This window comes from Drosophila subpulchrella, unplaced genomic scaffold, assembly GCF_014743375.2.
Source record: "Drosophila subpulchrella strain 33 F10 #4 breed RU33 unplaced genomic scaffold, RU_Dsub_v1.1 Primary Assembly Seq19, whole genome shotgun sequence".
NCBI classification, from domain to species: Eukaryota; Metazoa; Arthropoda; class Insecta; order Diptera; family Drosophilidae; genus Drosophila; species Drosophila subpulchrella.
The window spans coordinates 89473-111705 of NW_023665521.1; the positions used below are offsets into that span (position 1 = coordinate 89473).

At 42.5% G+C, this 22233-nt stretch overlaps 12 protein-coding genes across 12 annotated transcripts; 6 read left to right on the forward strand and 6 right to left on the reverse strand.

Moving 5' to 3' along the window:
- The first annotated feature begins 1827 nt into the window (after window positions 1-1827).
- On the forward strand, window positions 1828-2232 carry LOC119559233 (histone H4). The gene has a single exon (XM_037872304.1). It carries the CDS (start codon window positions 1869-1871, stop codon window positions 2178-2180), a length of 312 nt encoding a protein of 103 aa, XP_037728232.1. The 5' UTR covers window positions 1828-1868; the 3' UTR covers window positions 2181-2232.
- Window positions 2233-2625: 393 nt separating this feature from the next.
- Window positions 2626-3000, reverse strand: LOC119559258 (histone H2A). The gene has a single exon (XM_037872329.1). The coding sequence runs from the start codon at window positions 2998-3000 to the stop codon at window positions 2626-2628; it is 375 nt and encodes a 124-aa protein (XP_037728257.1).
- A 50-nt stretch (window positions 3001-3050) lies between these two features.
- Window positions 3051-3717, forward strand: LOC119559236 (histone H2B). Its single transcript, XM_037872306.1, has 2 exons — window positions 3051-3189; window positions 3244-3717. Exon 2 carries the CDS (start codon window positions 3395-3397, stop codon window positions 3596-3598), a length of 204 nt encoding a protein of 67 aa, XP_037728234.1. The 5' UTR covers window positions 3051-3189; window positions 3244-3394; the 3' UTR covers window positions 3599-3717.
- On the reverse strand, window positions 3715-4855 carry LOC119559231 (histone H1-like). Its single transcript, XM_037872302.1, has 2 exons — window positions 3971-4855; window positions 3715-3913 (listed from the first exon to the last, which is right to left on the reverse strand). Exon 1 carries the CDS (start codon window positions 4833-4835, stop codon window positions 4083-4085), a length of 753 nt encoding a protein of 250 aa, XP_037728230.1. The 5' UTR covers window positions 4836-4855; the 3' UTR covers window positions 3715-3913; window positions 3971-4082.
- A 2111-nt stretch (window positions 4856-6966) lies between these two features.
- LOC119559234 (histone H4) lies at window positions 6967-7371 on the forward strand. The gene has a single exon (XM_037872305.1). The coding sequence runs from the start codon at window positions 7008-7010 to the stop codon at window positions 7317-7319; it is 312 nt and encodes a 103-aa protein (XP_037728233.1). The 5' UTR covers window positions 6967-7007; the 3' UTR covers window positions 7320-7371.
- An 818-nt stretch (window positions 7372-8189) lies between these two features.
- LOC119559237 (histone H2B) lies at window positions 8190-8793 on the forward strand. Its single transcript, XM_037872307.1, has 2 exons — window positions 8190-8328; window positions 8383-8793. Exon 2 carries the CDS (start codon window positions 8534-8536, stop codon window positions 8735-8737), a length of 204 nt encoding a protein of 67 aa, XP_037728235.1. The 5' UTR covers window positions 8190-8328; window positions 8383-8533; the 3' UTR covers window positions 8738-8793.
- A 60-nt stretch (window positions 8794-8853) lies between these two features.
- On the reverse strand, window positions 8854-9994 carry LOC119559232 (histone H1-like). The gene is made up of 2 exons (XM_037872303.1): window positions 9110-9994; window positions 8854-9052 (listed from the first exon to the last, which is right to left on the reverse strand). The coding sequence occupies exon 1, from the start codon at window positions 9972-9974 to the stop codon at window positions 9222-9224; it is 753 nt and encodes a 250-aa protein (XP_037728231.1). The 5' UTR covers window positions 9975-9994; the 3' UTR covers window positions 8854-9052; window positions 9110-9221.
- Window positions 9995-13327: 3333 nt separating this feature from the next.
- On the forward strand, window positions 13328-13931 carry LOC119559240 (histone H2B). Its single transcript, XM_037872311.1, has 2 exons — window positions 13328-13466; window positions 13521-13931. Exon 2 carries the CDS (start codon window positions 13672-13674, stop codon window positions 13873-13875), a length of 204 nt encoding a protein of 67 aa, XP_037728239.1. The 5' UTR covers window positions 13328-13466; window positions 13521-13671; the 3' UTR covers window positions 13876-13931.
- A 93-nt stretch (window positions 13932-14024) lies between these two features.
- Window positions 14025-14980, reverse strand: LOC119559239 (histone H1-like). Its single transcript, XM_037872310.1, has 2 exons — window positions 14247-14980; window positions 14025-14189 (listed from the first exon to the last, which is right to left on the reverse strand). The coding sequence occupies exon 1, from the start codon at window positions 14956-14958 to the stop codon at window positions 14359-14361; it is 600 nt and encodes a 199-aa protein (XP_037728238.1). The 5' UTR covers window positions 14959-14980; the 3' UTR covers window positions 14025-14189; window positions 14247-14358.
- Window positions 14981-18038: 3058 nt separating this feature from the next.
- LOC119559259 (histone H2A) lies at window positions 18039-18413 on the reverse strand. The gene has a single exon (XM_037872330.1). The coding sequence runs from the start codon at window positions 18411-18413 to the stop codon at window positions 18039-18041; it is 375 nt and encodes a 124-aa protein (XP_037728258.1).
- Window positions 18414-18463: 50 nt separating this feature from the next.
- On the forward strand, window positions 18464-19061 carry LOC119559241 (histone H2B). Its single transcript, XM_037872312.1, has 2 exons — window positions 18464-18602; window positions 18657-19061. The coding sequence occupies exon 2, from the start codon at window positions 18808-18810 to the stop codon at window positions 19009-19011; it is 204 nt and encodes a 67-aa protein (XP_037728240.1). The 5' UTR covers window positions 18464-18602; window positions 18657-18807; the 3' UTR covers window positions 19012-19061.
- A 2651-nt stretch (window positions 19062-21712) lies between these two features.
- LOC119559260 (histone H3.3-like) lies at window positions 21713-22110 on the reverse strand (the record flags this gene model as incomplete). The annotated part of the gene is made up of 2 exons (XM_037872331.1): window positions 21713-21865; window positions 21912-22110. Coding segments are annotated over 2 exons (352 nt in total), but the record flags the coding sequence as incomplete, so codon positions are not given.
- Window positions 22111-22233: the final 123 nt, after the last annotated feature.

Here is a 22233-nt window from a genome sequence, read left to right on the forward strand (position 1 = left end):
GACATTCGTAACATGAGCAATTTTCTTAAAAACCCATTTTAAAATATGATATCTTAAAAATATTTTGTAACTTGCTAATGAAAAAATAAATTTGAACCTTTTACTTAAATAAGTACTACAATTATATTTACTTATCATTAGTTTAGGTATTTTATTACTTGTTCCAAGTTGTCCCTTGGCTACGTACGAAGTTGGCTATCAAGCTACATTCGGCAATGGTTTTCTGACTGTTAAAAATATAAATCTTTTAAAATATTGTATTTATTCGATGTTTTCTTAGATATATCATGTCTTTGCTCAAGACAGTACAGCATTGGATGCATGTTTATAAGCAGTTTTTACAAAATTTGCTAATATGTGTTTCATGTATGAATCCCATTGAGGCCGCACTCAAGTTAACATTAAAGAAAAAAATCTAAAAAATATACTTAATAATATTTTTCTTGTTTTTTATAAAGCATTATGCATTCATTAACGCATATGATTTATTTTCAGATAGCGTTTAAAAGTTTTTCGATTTTTTGTTGATGCTTGAATGTCTAATGTTGATCGTGGTTGTCCCACATAACCCTCCCTTTCTAAAAACATGCCGACATTTATAACGAAAATTTTTGAAAAACGTGATAATACCAAAAGTACAATCAAATTGAATCTAATCTATTAAATAAATCTAATATTACAAAAAACGATATATAAATTCAGGAATATATATACCTATAAGCAGTTTTTTTTGTGTCCCATATAAAAATATCGTGGAGGTTGCACTTAACATTAAAAAGAAAATATAAAAAATGTATTTTTAAATCTGTTTATGTTTTATTAAGCAAATAGATTCACAAGCCTAGCTAATTTTTGTTCATCTCGCATGTAATATTTTTTAGTTTTTTTCTGATGCTTGAAAGTCTTGACCATCCCTGCCGCATAGCAGCTCCATCGCATTAAAAACCCCACCCAATCCAATATTTATTGATTTTATCAATTCTAATTTCTATCAAATCACAAAAAGTTACATACAATTATTAACTCCACTTACGAAGGAACGAGTCGAAAAGTTTTTTTTTTATTTTAACGTTGAAGCCTGCAGATAAAAATTTGTATCTCATTGACTGTAATTTGTGGTCCTGAAAAGGACCGATTTGTACAAAGTATGTTAGCGCATTGGCAGCACGCACACTTAAGCACGCTCGCCGCGAATGCGACGGGCCAACTGGATGTCTTTGGGCATGATGGTGACACGCTTGGCATGAATGGCGCACAAGTTGGTATCTTCAAAGAGGCCAACCAGATAGGCCTCGCTAGCTTCCTGCAGAGCCATCACTGCCGAGCTCTGGAATCGCAGGTCAGTCTTGAAGTCCTGAGCGATTTCACGCACCAGACGCTGGAAAGGCAGCTTGCGGATCAGGAGCTCGGTACTCTTCTGGTATCGACGGATCTCACGCAGGGCAACAGTTCCAGGGCGATACCGATGGGGCTTCTTCACGCCTCCGGTGGCTGGTGCGCTCTTGCGAGCGGCCTTAGTAGCCAGTTGTTTGCGTGGCGCCTTGCCACCAGTCGATTTCCGAGCGGTTTGCTTGGTACGGGCCATTTTCGAGTTCACGTTCACTTCACGTTTCAAAACACAATAAACGATAGCTGCATTTGCTACCTACTTATATAGCAAAACGAGGAGGGTTGAAAAGAGAGGGAAGCAGAGGCCATCTCACTTGTCGAGCAGAGAGCGGTGAGCGAAGAGCGGGACGCACATATCGTTCGGACTCGCTCGTGTTTCTGGGGTTTTAGGTATAAATAAGAGTGCGTCGAAAATCAGGAATTAGTTCTTCAGTGACTTTCGTTTCGTGCAGTGTGTTAACAGTAGAAAATAGTGAAATATGACTGGTCGCGGTAAAGGAGGCAAAGGCTTGGGAAAAGGAGGCGCCAAGCGTCATCGCAAAGTGCTGCGAGATAACATCCAGGGTATCACTAAGCCAGCAATCCGCCGTTTGGCTCGTCGCGGCGGTGTGAAGCGCATCTCGGGACTCATTTACGAGGAAACACGTGGCGTTCTGAAGGTGTTCTTGGAGAACGTTATCCGCGATGCCGTCACCTACACCGAACACGCCAAGAGGAAGACTGTCACAGCCATGGATGTTGTGTACGCTCTGAAGAGGCAAGGCCGCACCCTGTACGGCTTCGGCGGTTAAAAAACTAGTACAGCTTGTACTTCATTCAGCAATCGGTCCTTTTCAGGACCACCATTCAAATTTTCGAAGGAGACAAATTTTCAAATAATTTTTTGATTTATTGGCATACTGACCGGGAACTCGAAAGTTGATACTGCATATACATATTGCATTGAACCAAAATTAAATTTCAAATGGGTATGGGTTCAGGTATGTATTTTGTAGAGGCTGTACCGCTTGCAGATACAGCATTAACGGAAATGCGTCTTTTTGGCGACGAACTTCTTAGAACATTCCAGATCTTATTTCTGACCAAGTGCTATTCAACGACATTTCTTGTTTTAATGATATAATATACGTATTGGAAAATCTTCACTTCTTTGGTAAAAACTTGGTCGTCCTGAAAAGGACGGTTGGGTTTTATTTTTTATGTACAAGTATGTAGTAGGCTCCGCATTTAAAACGTTTAAGCCTTCTTCTCGGTCTTCTTGGGCAACAGAACAGCCTGGATGTTGGGCAACACTCCACCCTGGGCAATGGTGACGCCGGAGAGTAGTTTGTTCAACTCCTCGTCGTTGCGGATGGCCAGCTGCAGATGACGAGGAATAATCCTAGTCTTCTTGTTGTCACGAGCAGCATTGCCAGCCAATTCGAGAACCTCAGCGGCCAGATATTCCATCACAGCAGCCAGGTAAACTGGAGCGCCGGCCCCAACTCGCTCGGCATAGTTGCCCTTGCGGAGCAAACGGTGAATACGGCCCACTGGGAACTGAAGACCGGCACGGTTAGAGCGGGACTTTGCCTTTCCCTTCACTTTGCCACCTTTTCCACGACCAGACATTTTTCTTTACGAGTATTTCACTTAGTTCACTTTACACACTGAAAACGAATGCTCGACGAGCCCCGGGTAGCCACATATTTATACTTTTGCGTCTGCCTGCGCGTTCATTTAGGGGTGGGTGCCTTAGACCTGAAAACATTGCTCGAAAAAAAGTATAAAGCTGAACGCGCTTGGGCACCATTATGATCAGTGAGTTGTGTTTGTGAAATCATAAGTGAAGTGAATAATGCCGCCGAAAACTAGTGGAAAGGCAGCCAAGAAGGCTGGCAAAGCCCAGAAGAACATCACCAAGACCGATAAGAAGAAGAAGCGCAAGAGGAAGGAGAGCTACGCCATCTACATTTACAAGGTCCTGAAGCAGGTCCACCCTGACACCGGCATTTCGTCGAAGGCAATGAGCATCATGAACAGCTTTGTGAATGATATCTTCGAGCGCATTGCTGCCGAGGCGTCTCGTCTGGCTCACTACAACAAGCGCTCGACCATAACCAGTCGGGAGATCCAAACGGCTGTTCGCCTGCTCCTGCCCGGAGAGTTGGCCAAGCACGCCGTCAGTGAGGGAACCAAGGCTGTCACCAAGTACACCAGCTCCAAGTAATTTTCTCTTGCTGCGTATGGGCAGAAAGATCCAAAACGGCCCTTTTCAGGGCCACAACACATTTTACCAAAGAAACTACATTTTCAATATACCATTTGCCAATCAAATTCGTGATATAAGTTCAATTTGTGTTTTTTTTTCTGAAGAACTTATTCTGGAGCTTTATAGTATAGTTATTAAATCATGAACATCGATTGATAACGAGTTTCTGCAAAAAGTGGCGAGGAACATTCTTTGACTTGCATTTTAAGATACTCTGGTACAGCTGCTGAAATCAATGCGGCCACACTTCTTTAAAAAAAAAATGCTAACGGCCTAACAAAATAATTGGATAAGTAAAATGTACAAAGTTTTAAATTGAAAGTATCTTTCTCTTGTTAACGAACGTTGTAGCCCTGAAAAGGGCTTGTTTAAACTAATTTCAGATATCGAAATCTAAAATAGCGATTGCGAGCAGGTACCAGGTACTGTACTTTTGCTCAATTTACTTCTTGGCAGCCGTAGTCTTGGCTTTCGGCTTTTTAGCGGTAGCAGGAGCAGCTGCTTTTTTCACCGCCTTTTTGGGCTTAGCAGACGCCGCTGGCTTGGCCTTTGGTGCTTTCGCCGCCTTTGGCTTCGCTGCGATCGACTTGGCCTTCGCTGCTGTTGGCTTCGCCTTTACGGTTCCAGTTTTCTTGGCATCCTTGGCCTTTGCCTTTTCGGTTTTCTTCTTCTCTGCGGTCTTTTTGGTGGTAACAGCCTTCTTAGCCTTGGGCTTCTTCTCGTCAGCTCCGGCGGCAGCTTTCTTGGCGGTGGATCCGGTCTTCTTGACGGCTACCTTCTTGCTTTTCACCTTCTTCTCAGCAGACGCAGGCTTCGGCTTCGGATCCTTCTTGGCGGAGGCCGACAGTTTAAATGAGCCAGACGCCCCTTTTCCCTTGGTTTGGATCAGCTTTCCATTGACCACGGCGGATTTCAAGTATTTCTTGATGAATGGAGCCAGCTTCTGGGCATCGCATTTATAGGTGGCAGTGATGTATTTCTTAATTGCCAGAAGCGATGAGCCGCCACGTTCCTTCAAATTCTTGATGGATGCGTCCACCATTTGTTGAGTTGGCGGATGCGATGGCGGGGCAGCAGCCCTTTTCACCTTTGGGGCAGCGGATCCAGATGCCTTCTTGGTGGCCACCTTCTTCTCAACTGACACTGACGGGGCAGCCACTGGGGAAGCGGACGTTGCAACTGCAGAATCAGACATTTTTCTTCACTAAAATACACTTTTTCGTATAGAAAATGGGCCGCGCGCTTATTACCAACCTCCTTCGTTCGGATGAGAATCGAGGAGGAGAGCACTTTAACTGTGCGCCTGGCATCAGGCATTTGCTCTGCTATTATTTGTTTGAAGTGCAAACATATTTTCTTATTTTTAGTGCTTAAGATTCTAAAACTTAACAATCTTTTTATTGTTTTACATTCTTAAATGATCTATTAAGCAGGTAATGTTTTCAAAATGTAAGTATCTTGTTTTTGCGACCTTTTATTGCCTTATCAACTTCAACATAGACATTCGTAACATGAGCAATTTTCTTAAAAACCCATTTTAAAATATGATATCTTAAAAATATTTTGTAACTTGCTAATGAAAAAATAAATTTGAACCTTTTACTTAAATAAGTACTACAATTATATTTACTTATCATTAGTTTAGGTATTTTATTACTTGTTCCAAGTTGTCCCTTGGCTACGTACGAAGTTGGCTATCAAGCTACATTCGGCAATGGTTTTCTGACTGTTAAAAATATAAATCTTTTAAAATATTGTATTTATTCGATGTTTTCTTAGATATATCATGTCTTTGCTCAAGACAGTACAGCATTGGATGCATGTTTATAAGCAGTTTTTACAAAATTTGCTAATATGTGTTTCATGTATGAATCCCATTGAGGCCGCACTCAAGTTAACATTAAAGAAAAAAATCTAAAAAATATACTTAATAATATTTTTCTTGTTTTTTATAAAGCATTATGCATTCATTAACGCATATGATTTATTTTCAGATAGCGTTTAAAAGTTTTTCGATTTTTTGTTGATGCTTGAATGTCTAATGTTGATCGTGGTTGTCCCACATAACCCTCCCTTTCTAAAAACATGCCGACATTTATAACGAAAATTTTTGAAAAACGTGATAATACCAAAAGTACAATCAAATTGAATCTAATCTATTAAATAAATCTAATATTACAAAAAACGATATATAAATTCAGGAATATATATACCTATAAGCAGTTTTTTTTGTGTCCCATATAAAAATATCGTGGAGGTTGCACTTAACATTAAAAAGAAAATATAAAAAATGTATTTTTAAATCTGTTTATGTTTTATTAAGCAAATAGATTCACAAGCCTAGCTAATTTTTGTTCATCTCGCATGTAATATTTTTTAGTTTTTTTCTGATGCTTGAAAGTCTTGACCATCCCTGCCGCATAGCAGCTCCATCGCATTAAAAACCCCACCCAATCCAATATTTATTGATTTTATCAATTCTAATTTCTATCAAATCACAAAAAGTTACATACAATTATTAACTCCACTTACGAAGGAACGAGTCGAAAAGTTTTTTTTTTATTTTAACGTTGAAGCCTGCAGATAAAAATTTGTATCTCATTGACTGTAATTTGTGGTCCTGAAAAGGACCGATTTGTACAAAGTATGTTAGCGCATTGGCAGCACGCACACTTAAGCACGCTCGCCGCGAATGCGACGGGCCAACTGGATGTCTTTGGGCATGATGGTGACACGCTTGGCATGAATGGCGCACAAGTTGGTATCTTCAAAGAGGCCAACCAGATAGGCCTCGCTAGCTTCCTGCAGAGCCATCACTGCCGAGCTCTGGAATCGCAGGTCAGTCTTGAAGTCCTGAGCGATTTCACGCACCAGACGCTGGAAAGGCAGCTTGCGGATCAGGAGCTCGGTACTCTTCTGGTATCGACGGATCTCACGCAGGGCAACAGTTCCAGGGCGATACCGATGGGGCTTCTTCACGCCTCCGGTGGCTGGTGCGCTCTTGCGAGCGGCCTTAGTAGCCAGTTGTTTGCGTGGCGCCTTGCCACCAGTCGATTTCCGAGCGGTTTGCTTGGTACGGGCCATTTTCGAGTTCACGTTCACTTCACGTTTCAAAACACAATAAACGATAGCTGCATTTGCTACCTACTTATATAGCAAAACGAGGAGGGTTGAAAAGAGAGGGAAGCAGAGGCCATCTCACTTGTCGAGCAGAGAGCGGTGAGCGAAGAGCGGGACGCACATATCGTTCGGACTCGCTCGTGTTTCTGGGGTTTTAGGTATAAATAAGAGTGCGTCGAAAATCAGGAATTAGTTCTTCAGTGACTTTCGTTTCGTGCAGTGTGTTAACAGTAGAAAATAGTGAAATATGACTGGTCGCGGTAAAGGAGGCAAAGGCTTGGGAAAAGGAGGCGCCAAGCGTCATCGCAAAGTGCTGCGAGATAACATCCAGGGTATCACTAAGCCAGCAATCCGCCGTTTGGCTCGTCGCGGCGGTGTGAAGCGCATCTCGGGACTCATTTACGAGGAAACACGTGGCGTTCTGAAGGTGTTCTTGGAGAACGTTATCCGCGATGCCGTCACCTACACCGAACACGCCAAGAGGAAGACTGTCACAGCCATGGATGTTGTGTACGCTCTGAAGAGGCAAGGCCGCACCCTGTACGGCTTCGGCGGTTAAAAAACTAGTACAGCTTGTACTTCATTCAGCAATCGGTCCTTTTCAGGACCACCATTCAAATTTTCGAAGGAGACAAATTTTCAAATAATTTTTTGATTTATTGGCATACTGACCGGGAACTCGAAAGTTGATACTGCATATACATATTGCATTGAACCAAAATTAAATTTCAAATGGGTATGGGTTCAGGTATGTATTTTGTAGAGGCTGTACCGCTTGCAGATACAGCATTAACGGAAATGCGTCTTTTTGGCGACGAACTTCTTAGAACATTCCAGATCTTATTTCTGACCAAGTGCTATTCAACGACATTTCTTGTTTTAATGATATAATATACGTATTGGAAAATCTTCACTTCTTTGGTAAAAACTTGGTCGTCCTGAAAAGGACGGTTGGGTTTTATTTTTTATGTACAAGTATGTAGTAGGCTCCGCATTTAAAACGTTTAAGCCTTCTTCTCGGTCTTCTTGGGCAACAGAACAGCCTGGATGTTGGGCAACACTCCACCCTGGGCAATGGTGACGCCGGAGAGTAGTTTGTTCAACTCCTCGTCGTTGCGGATGGCCAGCTGCAGATGACGAGGAATAATCCTAGTCTTCTTGTTGTCACGAGCAGCATTGCCAGCCAATTCGAGAACCTCAGCGGCCAGATATTCCATCACAGCAGCCAGGTAAACTGGAGCGCCGGCCCCAACTCGCTCGGCATAGTTGCCCTTGCGGAGCAAACGGTGAATACGGCCCACTGGGAACTGAAGACCGGCACGGTTAGAGCGGGACTTTGCCTTTCCCTTCACTTTGCCACCTTTTCCACGACCAGACATTTTTCTTTACGAGTATTTCACTTAGTTCACTTTACACACTGAAAACGAATGCTCGACGAGCCCCGGGTAGCCACATATTTATACTTTTGCGTCTGCCTGCGCGTTCATTTAGGGGTGGGTGCCTTAGACCTGAAAACATTGCTCGAAAAAAAGTATAAAGCTGAACGCGCTTGGGCACCATTATGATCAGTGAGTTGTGTTTGTGAAATCATAAGTGAAGTGAATAATGCCGCCGAAAACTAGTGGAAAGGCAGCCAAGAAGGCTGGCAAAGCCCAGAAGAACATCACCAAGACCGATAAGAAGAAGAAGCGCAAGAGGAAGGAGAGCTACGCCATCTACATTTACAAGGTCCTGAAGCAGGTCCACCCTGACACCGGCATTTCGTCGAAGGCAATGAGCATCATGAACAGCTTTGTGAATGATATCTTCGAGCGCATTGCTGCCGAGGCGTCTCGTCTGGCTCACTACAACAAGCGCTCGACCATAACCAGTCGGGAGATCCAAACGGCTGTTCGCCTGCTCCTGCCCGGAGAGTTGGCCAAGCACGCCGTCAGTGAGGGAACCAAGGCTGTCACCAAGTACACCAGCTCCAAGTAATTTTCTCTTGCTGCGTATGGGCAGAAAGATCCAAAACGGCCCTTTTCAGGGCCACAACACATTTTACCAAAGAAACTACATTTTCAATATACCATTTGCCAATCAAATTCGTGATATAAGTTCAATTTGTGTTTTTTTTTCTGAAGAACTTATTCTGGAGCTTTATAGTATAGTTATTAAATCATGAACATCGATTGATAACGAGTTTCTGCAAAAAGTGGCGAGGAACATTCTTTGACTTGCATTTTAAGATACTCTGGTACAGCTGCTGAAATCAATGCGGCCACACTTCTTTAAAAAAAAAATGCTAACGGCCTAACAAAATAATTGGATAAGTAAAATGTACAAAGTTTTAAATTGAAAGTATCTTTCTCTTGTTAACGAACGTTGTAGCCCTGAAAAGGGCTTGTTTAAACTAATTTCAGATATCGAAATCTAAAATAGCGATTGCGAGCAGGTACCAGGTACTGTACTTTTGCTCAATTTACTTCTTGGCAGCCGTAGTCTTGGCTTTCGGCTTTTTAGCGGTAGCAGGAGCAGCTGCTTTTTTCACCGCCTTTTTGGGCTTAGCAGACGCCGCTGGCTTGGCCTTTGGTGCTTTCGCCGCCTTTGGCTTCGCTGCGATCGACTTGGCCTTCGCTGCTGTTGGCTTCGCCTTTACGGTTCCAGTTTTCTTGGCATCCTTGGCCTTTGCCTTTTCGGTTTTCTTCTTCTCTGCGGTCTTTTTGGTGGTAACAGCCTTCTTAGCCTTGGGCTTCTTCTCGTCAGCTCCGGCGGCAGCTTTCTTGGCGGTGGATCCGGTCTTCTTGACGGCTACCTTCTTGCTTTTCACCTTCTTCTCAGCAGACGCAGGCTTCGGCTTCGGATCCTTCTTGGCGGAGGCCGACAGTTTAAATGAGCCAGACGCCCCTTTTCCCTTGGTTTGGATCAGCTTTCCATTGACCACGGCGGATTTCAAGTATTTCTTGATGAATGGAGCCAGCTTCTGGGCATCGCATTTATAGGTGGCAGTGATGTATTTCTTAATTGCCAGAAGCGATGAGCCGCCACGTTCCTTCAAATTCTTGATGGATGCGTCCACCATTTGTTGAGTTGGCGGATGCGATGGCGGGGCAGCAGCCCTTTTCACCTTTGGGGCAGCGGATCCAGATGCCTTCTTGGTGGCCACCTTCTTCTCAACTGACACTGACGGGGCAGCCACTGGGGAAGCGGACGTTGCAACTGCAGAATCAGACATTTTTCTTCACTAAAATACACTTTTTCGTATAGAAAATGGGCCGCGCGCTTATTACCAACCTCCTTCGTTCGGATGAGAATCGAGGAGGAGAGCACTTTAACTGTGCGCCTGGCATCAGGCATTTGCTCTGCTATTATTTGTTTGAAGTGCAAACATATTTTCTTATTTTTAGTGCTTAAGATTCTAAAACTTAACAATCTTTTTATTGTTTTACATTCTTAAATGATCTATTAAGCAGGTAATGTTTTCAAAATGTAAGTATCTTGTTTTTGCGACCTTTTATTGCCTTATCAACTTCAACATAGACATTCGTAACATGAGCAATTTTCTTAAAAACCCATTTTAAAATATGATATCTTAAAAATATTTTGTAACTTGCTAATGAAAAAATAAATTTGAACCTTTTACTTAAATAAGTACTACAATTATATTTACTTATCATTAGTTTAGGTATTTTATTACTTGTTCCAAGTTGTCCCTTGGCTACGTACGAAGTTGGCTATCAAGCTACATTCGGCAATGGTTTTCTGACTGTTAAAAATATAAATCTTTTAAAATATTGTATTTATTCGATGTTTTCTTAGATATATCATGTCTTTGCTCAAGACAGTACAGCATTGGATGCATGTTTATAAGCAGTTTTTACAAAATTTGCTAATATGTGTTTCATGTATGAATCCCATTGAGGCCGCACTCAAGTTAACATTAAAGAAAAAAATCTAAAAAATATACTTAATAATATTTTTCTTGTTTTTTATAAAGCATTATGCATTCATTAACGCATATGATTTATTTTCAGATAGCGTTTAAAAGTTTTTCGATTTTTTGTTGATGCTTGAATGTCTAATGTTGATCGTGGTTGTCCCACATAACCCTCCCTTTCTAAAAACATGCCGACATTTATAACGAAAATTTTTGAAAAACGTGATAATACCAAAAGTACAATCAAATTGAATCTAATCTATTAAATAAATCTAATATTACAAAAAACGATATATAAATTCAGGAATATATATACCTATAAGCAGTTTTTTTGTGTCCCATATAAAAATATCGTGGAGGTTGCACTTAACATTAAAAAGAAAATATAAAAAATGTATTTTTAAATCTGTTTATGTTTTATTAAGCAAATAGATTCACAAGCCTAGCTAATTTTTGTTCATCTCGCATGTAATATTTTTTAGTTTTTTTCTGATGCTTGAAAGTCTTGACCATCCCTGCCGCATAGCAGCTCCATCGCATTAAAAACCCCACCCAATCCAATATTTATTGATTTTATCAATTCTAATTTCTATCAAATCACAAAAAGTTACATACAATTATTAACTCCACTTACGAAGGAACGAGTCGAAAAGTTTTTTTTTTATTTTAACGTTGAAGCCTGCAGATAAAAATTTGTATCTCATTGACTGTAATTTGTGGTCCTGAAAAGGACCGATTTGTACAAAGTATGTTAGCGCATTGGCAGCACGCACACTTAAGCACGCTCGCCGCGAATGCGACGGGCCAACTGGATGTCTTTGGGCATGATGGTGACACGCTTGGCATGAATGGCGCACAAGTTGGTATCTTCAAAGAGGCCAACCAGATAGGCCTCGCTAGCTTCCTGCAGAGCCATCACTGCCGAGCTCTGGAATCGCAGGTCAGTCTTGAAGTCCTGAGCGATTTCACGCACCAGACGCTGGAAAGGCAGCTTGCGGATCAGGAGCTCGGTACTCTTCTGGTATCGACGGATCTCACGCAGGGCAACAGTTCCAGGGCGATACCGATGGGGCTTCTTCACGCCTCCGGTGGCTGGTGCGCTCTTGCGAGCGGCCTTAGTAGCCAGTTGTTTGCGTGGCGCCTTGCCACCAGTCGATTTCCGAGCGGTTTGCTTGGTACGGGCCATTTTCGAGTTCACGTTCACTTCACGTTTCAAAACACAATAAACGATAGCTGCATTTGCTACCTACTTATATAGCAAAACGAGGAGGGTTGAAAAGAGAGGGAAGCAGAGGCCATCTCACTTGTCGAGCAGAGAGCGGTGAGCGAAGAGCGGGACGCACATATCGTTCGGACTCGCTCGTGTTTCTGGGGTTTTAGGTATAAATAAGAGTGCGTCGAAAATCAGGAATTAGTTCTTCAGTGACTTTCGTTTCGTGCAGTGTGTTAACAGTAGAAAATAGTGAAATATGACTGGTCGCGGTAAAGGAGGCAAAGGCTTGGGAAAAGGAGGCGCCAAGCGTCATCGCAAAGTGCTGCGAGATAACATCCAGGGTATCACTAAGCCAGCAATCCGCCGTTTGGCTCGTCGCGGCGGTGTGAAGCGCATCTCGGGACTCATTTACGAGGAAACACGTGGCGTTCTGAAGGTGTTCTTGGAGAACGTTATCCGCGATGCCGTCACCTACACCGAACACGCCAAGAGGAAGACTGTCACAGCCATGGATGTTGTGTACGCTCTGAAGAGGCAAGGCCGCACCCTGTACGGCTTCGGCGGTTAAAAAACTAGTACAGCTTGTACTTCATTCAGCAATCGGTCCTTTTCAGGACCACCATTCAAATTTTCGAAGGAGACAAATTTTCAAATAATTTTTTGATTTATTGGCATACTGACCGGGAACTCGAAAGTTGATACTGCATATACATATTGCATTGAACCAAAATTAAATTTCAAATGGGTATGGGTTCAGGTATGTATTTTGTAGAGGCTGTACCGCTTGCAGATACAGCATTAACGGAAATGCGTCTTTTTGGCGACGAACTTCTTAGAACATTCCAGATCTTATTTCTGACCAAGTGCTATTCAACGACATTTCTTGTTTTAATGATATAATATACGTATTGGAAAATCTTCACTTCTTTGGTAAAAACTTGGTCGTCCTGAAAAGGACGGTTGGGTTTTATTTTTTATGTACAAGTATGTAGTAGGCTCCGCATTTAAAACGTTTAAGCCTTCTTCTCGGTCTTCTTGGGCAACAGAACAGCCTGGATGTTGGGCAACACTCCACCCTGGGCAATGGTGACGCCGGAGAGTAGTTTGTTCAACTCCTCGTCGTTGCGGATGGCCAGCTGCAGATGACGAGGAATAATCCTAGTCTTCTTGTTGTCACGAGCAGCATTGCCAGCCAATTCGAGAACCTCAGCGGCCAGATATTCCATCACAGCAGCCAGGTAAACTGGAGCGCCGGCCCCAACTCGCTCGGCATAGTTGCCCTTGCGGAGCAAACGGTGAATACGGCCCACTGGGAACTGAAGACCGGCACGGTTAGAGCGGGACTTTGCCTTTCCCTTCACTTTGCCACCTTTTCCACGACCAGACATTTTTCTTTACGAGTATTTCACTTAGTTCACTTTACACACTGAAAACGAATGCTCGACGAGCCCCGGGTAGCCACATATTTATACTTTTGCGTCTGCCTGCGCGTTCATTTAGGGGTGGGTGCCTTAGACCTGAAAACATTGCTCGAAAAAAAGTATAAAGCTGAACGCGCTTGGGCACCATTATGATCAGTGAGTTGTGTTTGTGAAATCATAAGTGAAGTGAATAATGCCGCCGAAAACTAGTGGAAAGGCAGCCAAGAAGGCTGGCAAAGCCCAGAAGAACATCACCAAGACCGATAAGAAGAAGAAGCGCAAGAGGAAGGAGAGCTACGCCATCTACATTTACAAGGTCCTGAAGCAGGTCCACCCTGACACCGGCATTTCGTCGAAGGCAATGAGCATCATGAACAGCTTTGTGAATGATATCTTCGAGCGCATTGCTGCCGAGGCGTCTCGTCTGGCTCACTACAACAAGCGCTCGACCATAACCAGTCGGGAGATCCAAACGGCTGTTCGCCTGCTCCTGCCCGGAGAGTTGGCCAAGCACGCCGTCAGTGAGGGAACCAAGGCTGTCACCAAGTACACCAGCTCCAAGTAATTTTCTCTTGCTGCGTATGGGCAGAAAGATCCAAAACGGCCCTTTTCAGGGCCACAACACATTTTACCAAAGAAACTACATTTTCAATATACCATTTGCCAATCAAATTCGTGATATAAGTTCAATTTGTGTTTTTTTTCTGAAGAACTTATTCTGGAGCTTTATAGTATAGTTATTAAATCATGAACATCGATTGATAACGAGTTTCTGCAAAAAGTGGCGAGGAACATTCTTTGACTTGCATTTTAAGATACTCTGGTACAGCTGCTGAAATCAATGCGGCCACACTTCTTTAAAAAAAAAATGCTAACGGCCTAACAAAATAATTGGATAAGTAAAATGTACAAAGTTTTAAATTGAAAGTATCTTTCTCTTGTTAACGAACGTTGTAGCCCTGAAAAGGGCTTGTTTAAACTAATTTCAGATATCGAAATCTAAAATAGCGATTGCGAGCAGGTACCAGGTACTGTACTTTTGCTCAATTTACTTCTTGGCAGCCGTAGTCTTGGCTTTCGGCTTTTTAGCGGTAGCAGGAGCAGCTGCTTTTTTCACCGCCTTTTTGGGCTTAGCAGACGCCGCTGGCTTGGCCTTTGGTGCTTTCGCCGCCTTTGGCTTCGCTGCGATCGACTTGGCCTTCGCTGCTGTTGGCTTCGCCTTTACGGTTCCAGTTTTCTTGGCATCCTTGGCCTTTGCCTTTTCGGTTTTCTTCTTCTCTGCGGTCTTTTTGGTGGTAACAGCCTTCTTAGCCTTGGGCTTCTTCTCGTCAGCTCCGGCGGCAGCTTTCTTGGCGGTGGATCCGGTCTTCTTGACGGCTACCTTCTTGCTTTTCACCTTCTTCTCAGCAGACGCAGGCTTCGGCTTCGGATCCTTCTTGGCGGAGGCCGACAGTTTAAATGAGCCAGACGCCCCTTTTCCCTTGGTTTGGATCAGCTTTCCATTGACCACGGCGGATTTCAAGTATTTCTTGATGAATGGAGCCAGCTTCTGGGCATCGCATTTATAGGTGGCAGTGATGTATTTCTTAATTGCCAGAAGCGATGAGCCGCCACGTTCCTTCAAATTCTTGATGGATGCGTCCACCATTTGTTGAGTTGGCGGATGCGATGGCGGGCAGCAGCCCTTTTCACCTTTGGGGCAGCGGATCCAGATGCCTTCTTGGTGGCCACCTTCTTCTCAACTGACACTGACGGGGCAGCCACTGGGGAAGCGGACGTTGCAACTGCAGAATCAGACATTTTTCTTCACTAAAATACACTTTTTCGTATAGAAAATGGGCCGCGCGCTTATTACCAACCTCCTTCGTTCGGATGAGAATCGAGGAGGAGAGCACTTTAACTGTGCGCCTGGCATCAGGCATTTGCTCTGCTATTATTTGTTTGAAGTGCAAACATATTTTCTTATTTTTAGTGCTTAAGATTCTAAAACTTAACAATCTTTTTATTGTTTTACATTCTTAAATGATCTATTAAGCAGGTAATGTTTTCAAAATGTAAGTATCTTGTTTTTGCGACCTTTTATTGCCTTATCAACTTCAACATAGACATTCGTAACATGAGCAATTTTCTTAAAAACCCATTTTAAAATATGATATCTTAAAAATATTTTGTAACTTGCTAATGAAAAAATAAATTTGAACCTTTTACTTAAATAAGTACTACAATTATATTTACTTATCATTAGTTTAGGTATTTTATTACTTGTTCCAAGTTGTCCCTTGGCTACGTACGAAGTTGGCTATCAAGCTACATTCGGCAATGGTTTTCTGACTGTTAAAAATATAAATCTTTTAAAATATTGTATTTATTCGATGTTTTCTTAGATATATCATGTCTTTGCTCAAGACAGTACAGCATTGGATGCATGTTTATAAGCAGTTTTTACAAAATTTGCTAATATGTGTTTCATGTATGAATCCCATTGAGGCCGCACTCAAGTTAACATTAAAGAAAAAAATCTAAAAAATATACTTAATAATATTTTTCTTGTTTTTTATAAAGCATTATGCATTCATTAACGCATATGATTTATTTTCAGATAGCGTTTAAAAGTTTTTCGATTTTTTGTTGATGCTTGAATGTCTAATGTTGATCGTGGTTGTCCCACATAACCCTCCCTTTCTAAAAACATGCCGACATTTATAACGAAAATTTTTGAAAAACGTGATAATACCAAAAGTACAATCAAATTGAATCTAATCTATTAAATAAATCTAATATTACAAAAAACGATATATAAATTCAGGAATATATATACCTATAAGCAGTTTTTTTTGTGTCCCATATAAAAATATCGTGGAGGTTGCACTTAACATTAAAAAGAAAATATAAAAAATGTATTTTTAAATCTGTTTATGTTTTATTAAGCAAATAGATTCACAAGCCTAGCTAATTTTTGTTCATCTCGCATGTAATATTTTTTAGTTTTTTTCTGATGCTTGAAAGTCTTGACCATCCCTGCCGCATAGCAGCTCCATCGCATTAAAAACCCCACCCAATCCAATATTTATTGATTTTATCAATTCTAATTTCTATCAAATCACAAAAAGTTACATACAATTATTAACTCCACTTACGAAGGAACGAGTCGAAAAGTTTTTTTTTTATTTTAACGTTGAAGCCTGCAGATAAAAATTTGTATCTCATTGACTGTAATTTGTGGTCCTGAAAAGGACCGATTTGTACAAAGTATGTTAGCGCATTGGCAGCACGCACACTTAAGCACGCTCGCCGCGAATGCGACGGGCCAACTGGATGTCTTTGGGCATGATGGTGACACGCTTGGCATGAATGGCGCACAAGTTGGTATCTTCAAAGAGGCCAACCAGATAGGCCTCGCTAGCTTCCTGCAGAGCCATCACTGCCGAGCTCTGGAATCGCAGGTCAGTCTTGAAGTCCTGAGCGATTTCACGCACCAGACGCTGGAAAGGCAGCTTGCGGATCAGGAGCTCGGTACTCTTCTGGTATCGACGGATCTCACGCAGGGCAACAGTTCCAGGGCGATACCGATGGGGCTTCTTCACGCCTCCGGTGGCTGGTGCGCTCTTGCGAGCGGCCTTAGTAGCCAGTTGTTTGCGTGGCGCCTTGCCACCAGTCGATTTCCGAGCGGTTTGCTTGGTACGGGCCATTTTCGAGTTCACGTTCACTTCACGTTTCAAAACACAATAAACGATAGCTGCATTTGCTACCTACTTATATAGCAAAACGAGGAGGGTTGAAAAGAGAGGGAAGCAGAGGCCATCTCACTTGTCGAGCAGAGAGCGGTGAGCGAAGAGCGGGACGCACATATCGTTCGGACTCGCTCGTGTTTCTGGGGTTTTAGGTATAAATAAGAGTGCGTCGAAAATCAGGAATTAGTTCTTCAGTGACTTTCGTTTCGTGCAGTGTGTTAACAGTAGAAAATAGTGAAATATGACTGGTCGCGGTAAAGGAGGCAAAGGCTTGGGAAAAGGAGGCGCCAAGCGTCATCGCAAAGTGCTGCGAGATAACATCCAGGGTATCACTAAGCCAGCAATCCGCCGTTTGGCTCGTCGCGGCGGTGTGAAGCGCATCTCGGGACTCATTTACGAGGAAACACGTGGCGTTCTGAAGGTGTTCTTGGAGAACGTTATCCGCGATGCCGTCACCTACACCGAACACGCCAAGAGGAAGACTGTCACAGCCATGGATGTTGTGTACGCTCTGAAGAGGCAAGGCCGCACCCTGTACGGCTTCGGCGGTTAAAAAACTAGTACAGCTTGTACTTCATTCAGCAATCGGTCCTTTTCAGGACCACCATTCAAATTTTCGAAGGAGACAAATTTTCAAATAATTTTTGATTTATTGGCATACTGACCGGGAACTCGAAAGTTGATACTGCATATACATATTGCATTGAACCAAAATTAAATTTCAAATGGGTATGGGTTCAGGTATGTATTTTGTAGAGGCTGTACCGCTTGCAGATACAGCATTAACGGAAATGCGTCTTTTTGGCGACGAACTTCTTAGAACATTCCAGATCTTATTTCTGACCAAGTGCTATTCAACGACATTTCTTGTTTTAATGATATAATATACGTATTGAAAAATCTTCACTTCTTTGGTAAAAACTTGGTCGTCCTGAAAAGGACGGTTGGGTTTTATTTTTTATGTACAAGTATGTAGTAGGCTCCGCATTTAAAACGTTTAAGCCTTCTTCTCGGTCTTCTTGGGCAACAGAACAGCCTGGATGTTGGGCAACACTCCACCCTGGGCAATGGTGACGCCGGAGAGTAGTTTGTTCAACTCCTCGTCGTTGCGGATGGCCAGCTGCAGATGACGAGGAATAATCCTAGTCTTCTTGTTGTCACGAGCAGCATTGCCAGCCAATTCGAGAACCTCAGCGGCCAGATATTCCATCACAGCAGCCAGGTAAACTGGAGCGCCGGCCCCAACTCGCTCGGCATAGTTGCCCTTGCGGAGCAAACGGTGAATACGGCCCACTGGGAACTGAAGACCGGCACGGTTAGAGCGGGACTTTGCCTTTCCCTTCACTTTGCCACCTTTTCCACGACCAGACATTTTTCTTTACGAGTATTTCACTTAGTTCACTTTACACACTGAAAACGAATGCTCGACGAGCCCCGGGTAGCCACATATTTATACTTTTGCGTCTGCCTGCGCGTTCATTTAGGGGTGGGTGCCTTAGACCTGAAAACATTGCTCGAAAAAAAGTATAAAGCTGAACGCGCTTGGGCACCATTATGATCAGTGAGTTGTGTTTGTGAAATCATAAGTGAAGTGAATAATGCCGCCGAAAACTAGTGGAAAGGCAGCCAAGAAGGCTGGCAAAGCCCAGAAGAACATCACCAAGACCGATAAGAAGAAGAAGCGCAAGAGGAAGGAGAGCTACGCCATCTACATTTACAAGGTCCTGAAGCAGGTCCACCCTGACACCGGCATTTCGTCGAAGGCAATGAGCATCATGAACAGCTTTGTGAATGATATCTTCGAGCGCATTGCTGCCGAGGCGTCTCGTCTGGCTCACTACAACAAGCGCTCGACCATAACCAGTCGGGAGATCCAAACGGCTGTTCGCCTGCTCCTGCCCGGAGAGTTGGCCAAGCACGCCGTCAGTGAGGGAACCAAGGCTGTCACCAAGTACACCAGCTCCAAGTAATTTTCTCTTGCTGCGTATGGGCAGAAAGATCCAAAACGGCCCTTTTCAGGCCACAACACATTTTACCAAAGAAACTACATTTTCAATATACCATTTGCCAATCAAATTCGTGATATAAGTTCAATTTGTGTTTTTTTTTCTGAAGAACTTATTCTGGAGCTTTATAGTATAGTTATTAAATCATGAACATCGATTGATAACGAGTTTCTGCAAAAAGTGGCGAGGAACATTCTTTGACTTGCATTTTAAGATACTCTGGTACAGCTGCTGAAATCAATGCGGCCACACTTCTTTAAAAAAAAAATGCTAACGGCCTAACAAAATAATTGGATAAGTAAAATGTACAAAGTTTTAATTGAAAGTATCTTTCTCTTGTTAACGAACGTTGTAGCCCTGAAAAGGGCTTGTTTAAACTAATTTCAGATATCGAAATCTAAAATAGCGATTGCGAGCAGGTACCAGGTACTGTACTTTTGCTCAATTTACTTCTTGGCAGCCGTAGTCTTGGCTTTCGGCTTTTAGCGTAGCAGGAGCAGCTGCTTTTTTCACCGCCTTTTTGGGCTTAGCAGACGCCGCTGGCTTGGCCTTTGGTGCTTTCGCCGCCTTTGGCTTCGCTGCGATCGACTTGGCCTTCGCTGCTGTTGGCTTCGCCTTTACGGTTCCAGTTTTCTTGGCATCCTTGGCCTTTGCCTTTTCGGTTTTCTTCTTCTCTGCGGTCTTTTGGTGGTAACAGCCTTCTTAGCCTTGGGCTTCTTCTCGTCAGCTCGGCGGCAGCTTTCTTGGCGGTGGATCCGGTCTTCTTGACGGCTACCTTCTTGCTTTTCACCTTCTTCTCAGCAGACGCAGGCTTCGGCTTCGGATCCTTCTTGGCGGAGGCCGACAGTTTAAATGAGCCAGACGCCCCTTTTCCCTTGGTTTTGGATCAGCTTTCCATTGACCACGGCGGATTTCAAGTATTTCTTGATGAATGGAGCCAGCTTCTGGGCATCGCATTTATAGGTGGCAGTGATGTATTTCTTAATTGCCAGAAGCGATGAGCCGCCACGTTCCTTCAAATTCTTGATGGATGCGTCCACCATTTGTTGAGTTGGCGGATGCGATGGCGGGCAGCAGCCCTTTTCACCTTTGGGGCAGCGGATCCAGATGCCTTCTTGGTGGCCACCTTCTTCTCAACTGACACTGACGGGGCAGCCACTGGGGAAGCGGACGTTGCAACTGCAGAATCAGACATTTTTCTTCACTAAAATACACTTTTTCGTATAGAAAATGGGCCGCGCGCTTATTACCAACCTCCTTCGTTCGATGAGAATCGAGGAGGAGAGCACTTTAACTGTGCGCCTGGCATCAGGCATTTGCTCTGCTATTATTTGTTTGAAGTGCAAACATATTTTCTTATTTTTAGTGCTTAAGATTCTAAAACTTAACAATCTTTTTATTGTTTTACATTTCTTAAATGATCTATTAAGCAGGTAATGTTTTCAAAATGTAAGTATCTTGTTTTTGCGACCTTTTATTGCCTTATCAACTTCAACATAGACATTCGTAACATGAGCAATTTTCTTAAAAACCCATTTTAAATATGATATCTTAAAATATTTTGTAACTTGCTAATGAAAAAATAAATTTGAACCTTTTACTTAAATAAGTACTACAATTATATTTACTTATCATTAGTTTAGGTATTTTATTACTTGTTCCAAGTTGTCCCTTGGCTACGTACGAAGTTGGCTATCAAGCTACATTCGGCAATGGTTTTCTGACTGTTAAAAATATAAATCTTTTAAAATATTGTATTTATTCGATGTTTTCTTAGATATATCATGTCTTTGCTCAAGACAGTACAGCATTGGATGCATGTTTATAAGCAGTTTTTACAAAATTTGCTAATATGTGTTTCATGTATGAATCCCATTGAGGCCGCACTCAAGTTAACATTAAAGAAAAAAATCTAAAAAATATACTTAATAATATTTTTCTTGTTTTTTATAAAGCATTATGCATTCATTAACGCATATGATTATTTTCAGATAGCGTTTAAAAGTTTTCGATTTTTTGTTGATGCTTGAATGTCTAATGTTGATCGTGGTTGTCCCACATAACCCTCCCTTTCTAAAAACATGCCGACATTTATAACGAAAATTTTTGAAAAACGTGATAATACCAAAAGTACAATCAAATTGAATCTAATCTATTAAATAAATCTAATATTACAAAAAACGATATATAAATTCAGGAATATATATACCTATAAGCAGTTTTTTTTGTGTCCCATATAAAATATCGTGGAGGTTGCACTTAACATTAAAAAGAAAATATAAAAAATGTATTTTTAAATCTGTTTATGTTTTATTAAGCAAATAGATTCACAAGCCTAGCTAATTTTTGTTCATCTCGCATGTAATATTTTTTAGTTTTTTTCTGATGCTGAAAGTCTTGACCATCCTGCCGCATAGCAGCTCCATCGCATTAAAAACCCCACCCAATCCAATATTTATTGATTTTATCAATTCTAATTTCTATCAAATCACAAAAAAGTTACATACAATTATTAACTCCACTACGAAGGAACGAGTCGAAAAGTTTTTTTTTTATTTTAACGTTGAAGCCTGCAGATAAAATTTGTATCTCATTGACTGTAATTTGTGGTCCTGAAAAGGACCGATTTGTACAAAGTATGTTAGCGCATTGGCAGCACGCACACTTAAGCACGCTCGCCGCGAATGCGACGGGCCAACTGGATGTCTTTGGGCATGATGGTGACACGCTTGGCATGAATGGCGCACAAGTTGGTATCTTCAAAGAGGCCAACCAGATAGGCCTCGCTAGCTTCCTGCAGAGCCTCCACTGCCGAGCTCTGGAATCGCAGGTCAGTTCTTGAAGTCCTGAGCGATTTCACGCACCAGACGCTGGAAAGGCAGCTTGCGGATCAGGAGCTCGGTACTCTTTCTGGTATCGACGGATCTCACGCAGGGCAACAGTTCCAGGGCGATACCGATGGGGCTTCTTCTCACGCCTCCGGTGGCTGGTGCGCTCTTGCGAGCGGCCTTAGTAGCCAGTTGTTTGCGTGGCGCCTTGCCACCAGTCGATTCCGAGCGGTTGCTTGGTACGGGCCCATTTCGAGTTCACGTTCACTTCACGTTTCAAAACACAATAAACGATAGCTGCATTTGCTACCTACTTATATAGCAAAACGAGGAGGGTTGAAAAGAGAGGGAAGCAGAG

Bases quoted from the DNA above. Each gene is read 5' to 3' on its own strand.
- LOC119559233 (XM_037872304.1), top strand. From the start codon at position 1,869: ATGACTGGTCGCGGTAAAGGAGGCAAAGGCTTGGGAAAAGGAGGCGCC.
- LOC119559258 (XM_037872329.1), bottom strand. From the start codon at position 3,000: ATGTCTGGTCGTGGAAAAGGTGGCAAAGTGAAGGGAAAGGCAAAGTCC.
- LOC119559236 (XM_037872306.1), top strand. From the start codon at position 3,395: ATGAGCATCATGAACAGCTTTGTGAATGATATCTTCGAGCGCATTGCT.
- LOC119559231 (XM_037872302.1), bottom strand. From the start codon at position 4,835: ATGTCTGATTCTGCAGTTGCAACGTCCGCTTCCCCAGTGGCTGCCCCG.
- LOC119559234 (XM_037872305.1), top strand. From the start codon at position 7,008: ATGACTGGTCGCGGTAAAGGAGGCAAAGGCTTGGGAAAAGGAGGCGCC.
- LOC119559237 (XM_037872307.1), top strand. From the start codon at position 8,534: ATGAGCATCATGAACAGCTTTGTGAATGATATCTTCGAGCGCATTGCT.
- LOC119559232 (XM_037872303.1), bottom strand. From the start codon at position 9,974: ATGTCTGATTCTGCAGTTGCAACGTCCGCTTCCCCAGTGGCTGCCCCG.
- LOC119559240 (XM_037872311.1), top strand. From the start codon at position 13,672: ATGAGCATCATGAACAGCTTTGTGAATGATATCTTCGAGCGCATTGCT.
- LOC119559239 (XM_037872310.1), bottom strand. From the start codon at position 14,958: ATGGTGGACGCATCCATCAAGAATTTGAAGGAACGTGGCGGCTCATCG.
- LOC119559259 (XM_037872330.1), bottom strand. From the start codon at position 18,413: ATGTCTGGTCGTGGAAAAGGTGGCAAAGTGAAGGGAAAGGCAAAGTCC.
- LOC119559241 (XM_037872312.1), top strand. From the start codon at position 18,808: ATGAGCATCATGAACAGCTTTGTGAATGATATCTTCGAGCGCATTGCT.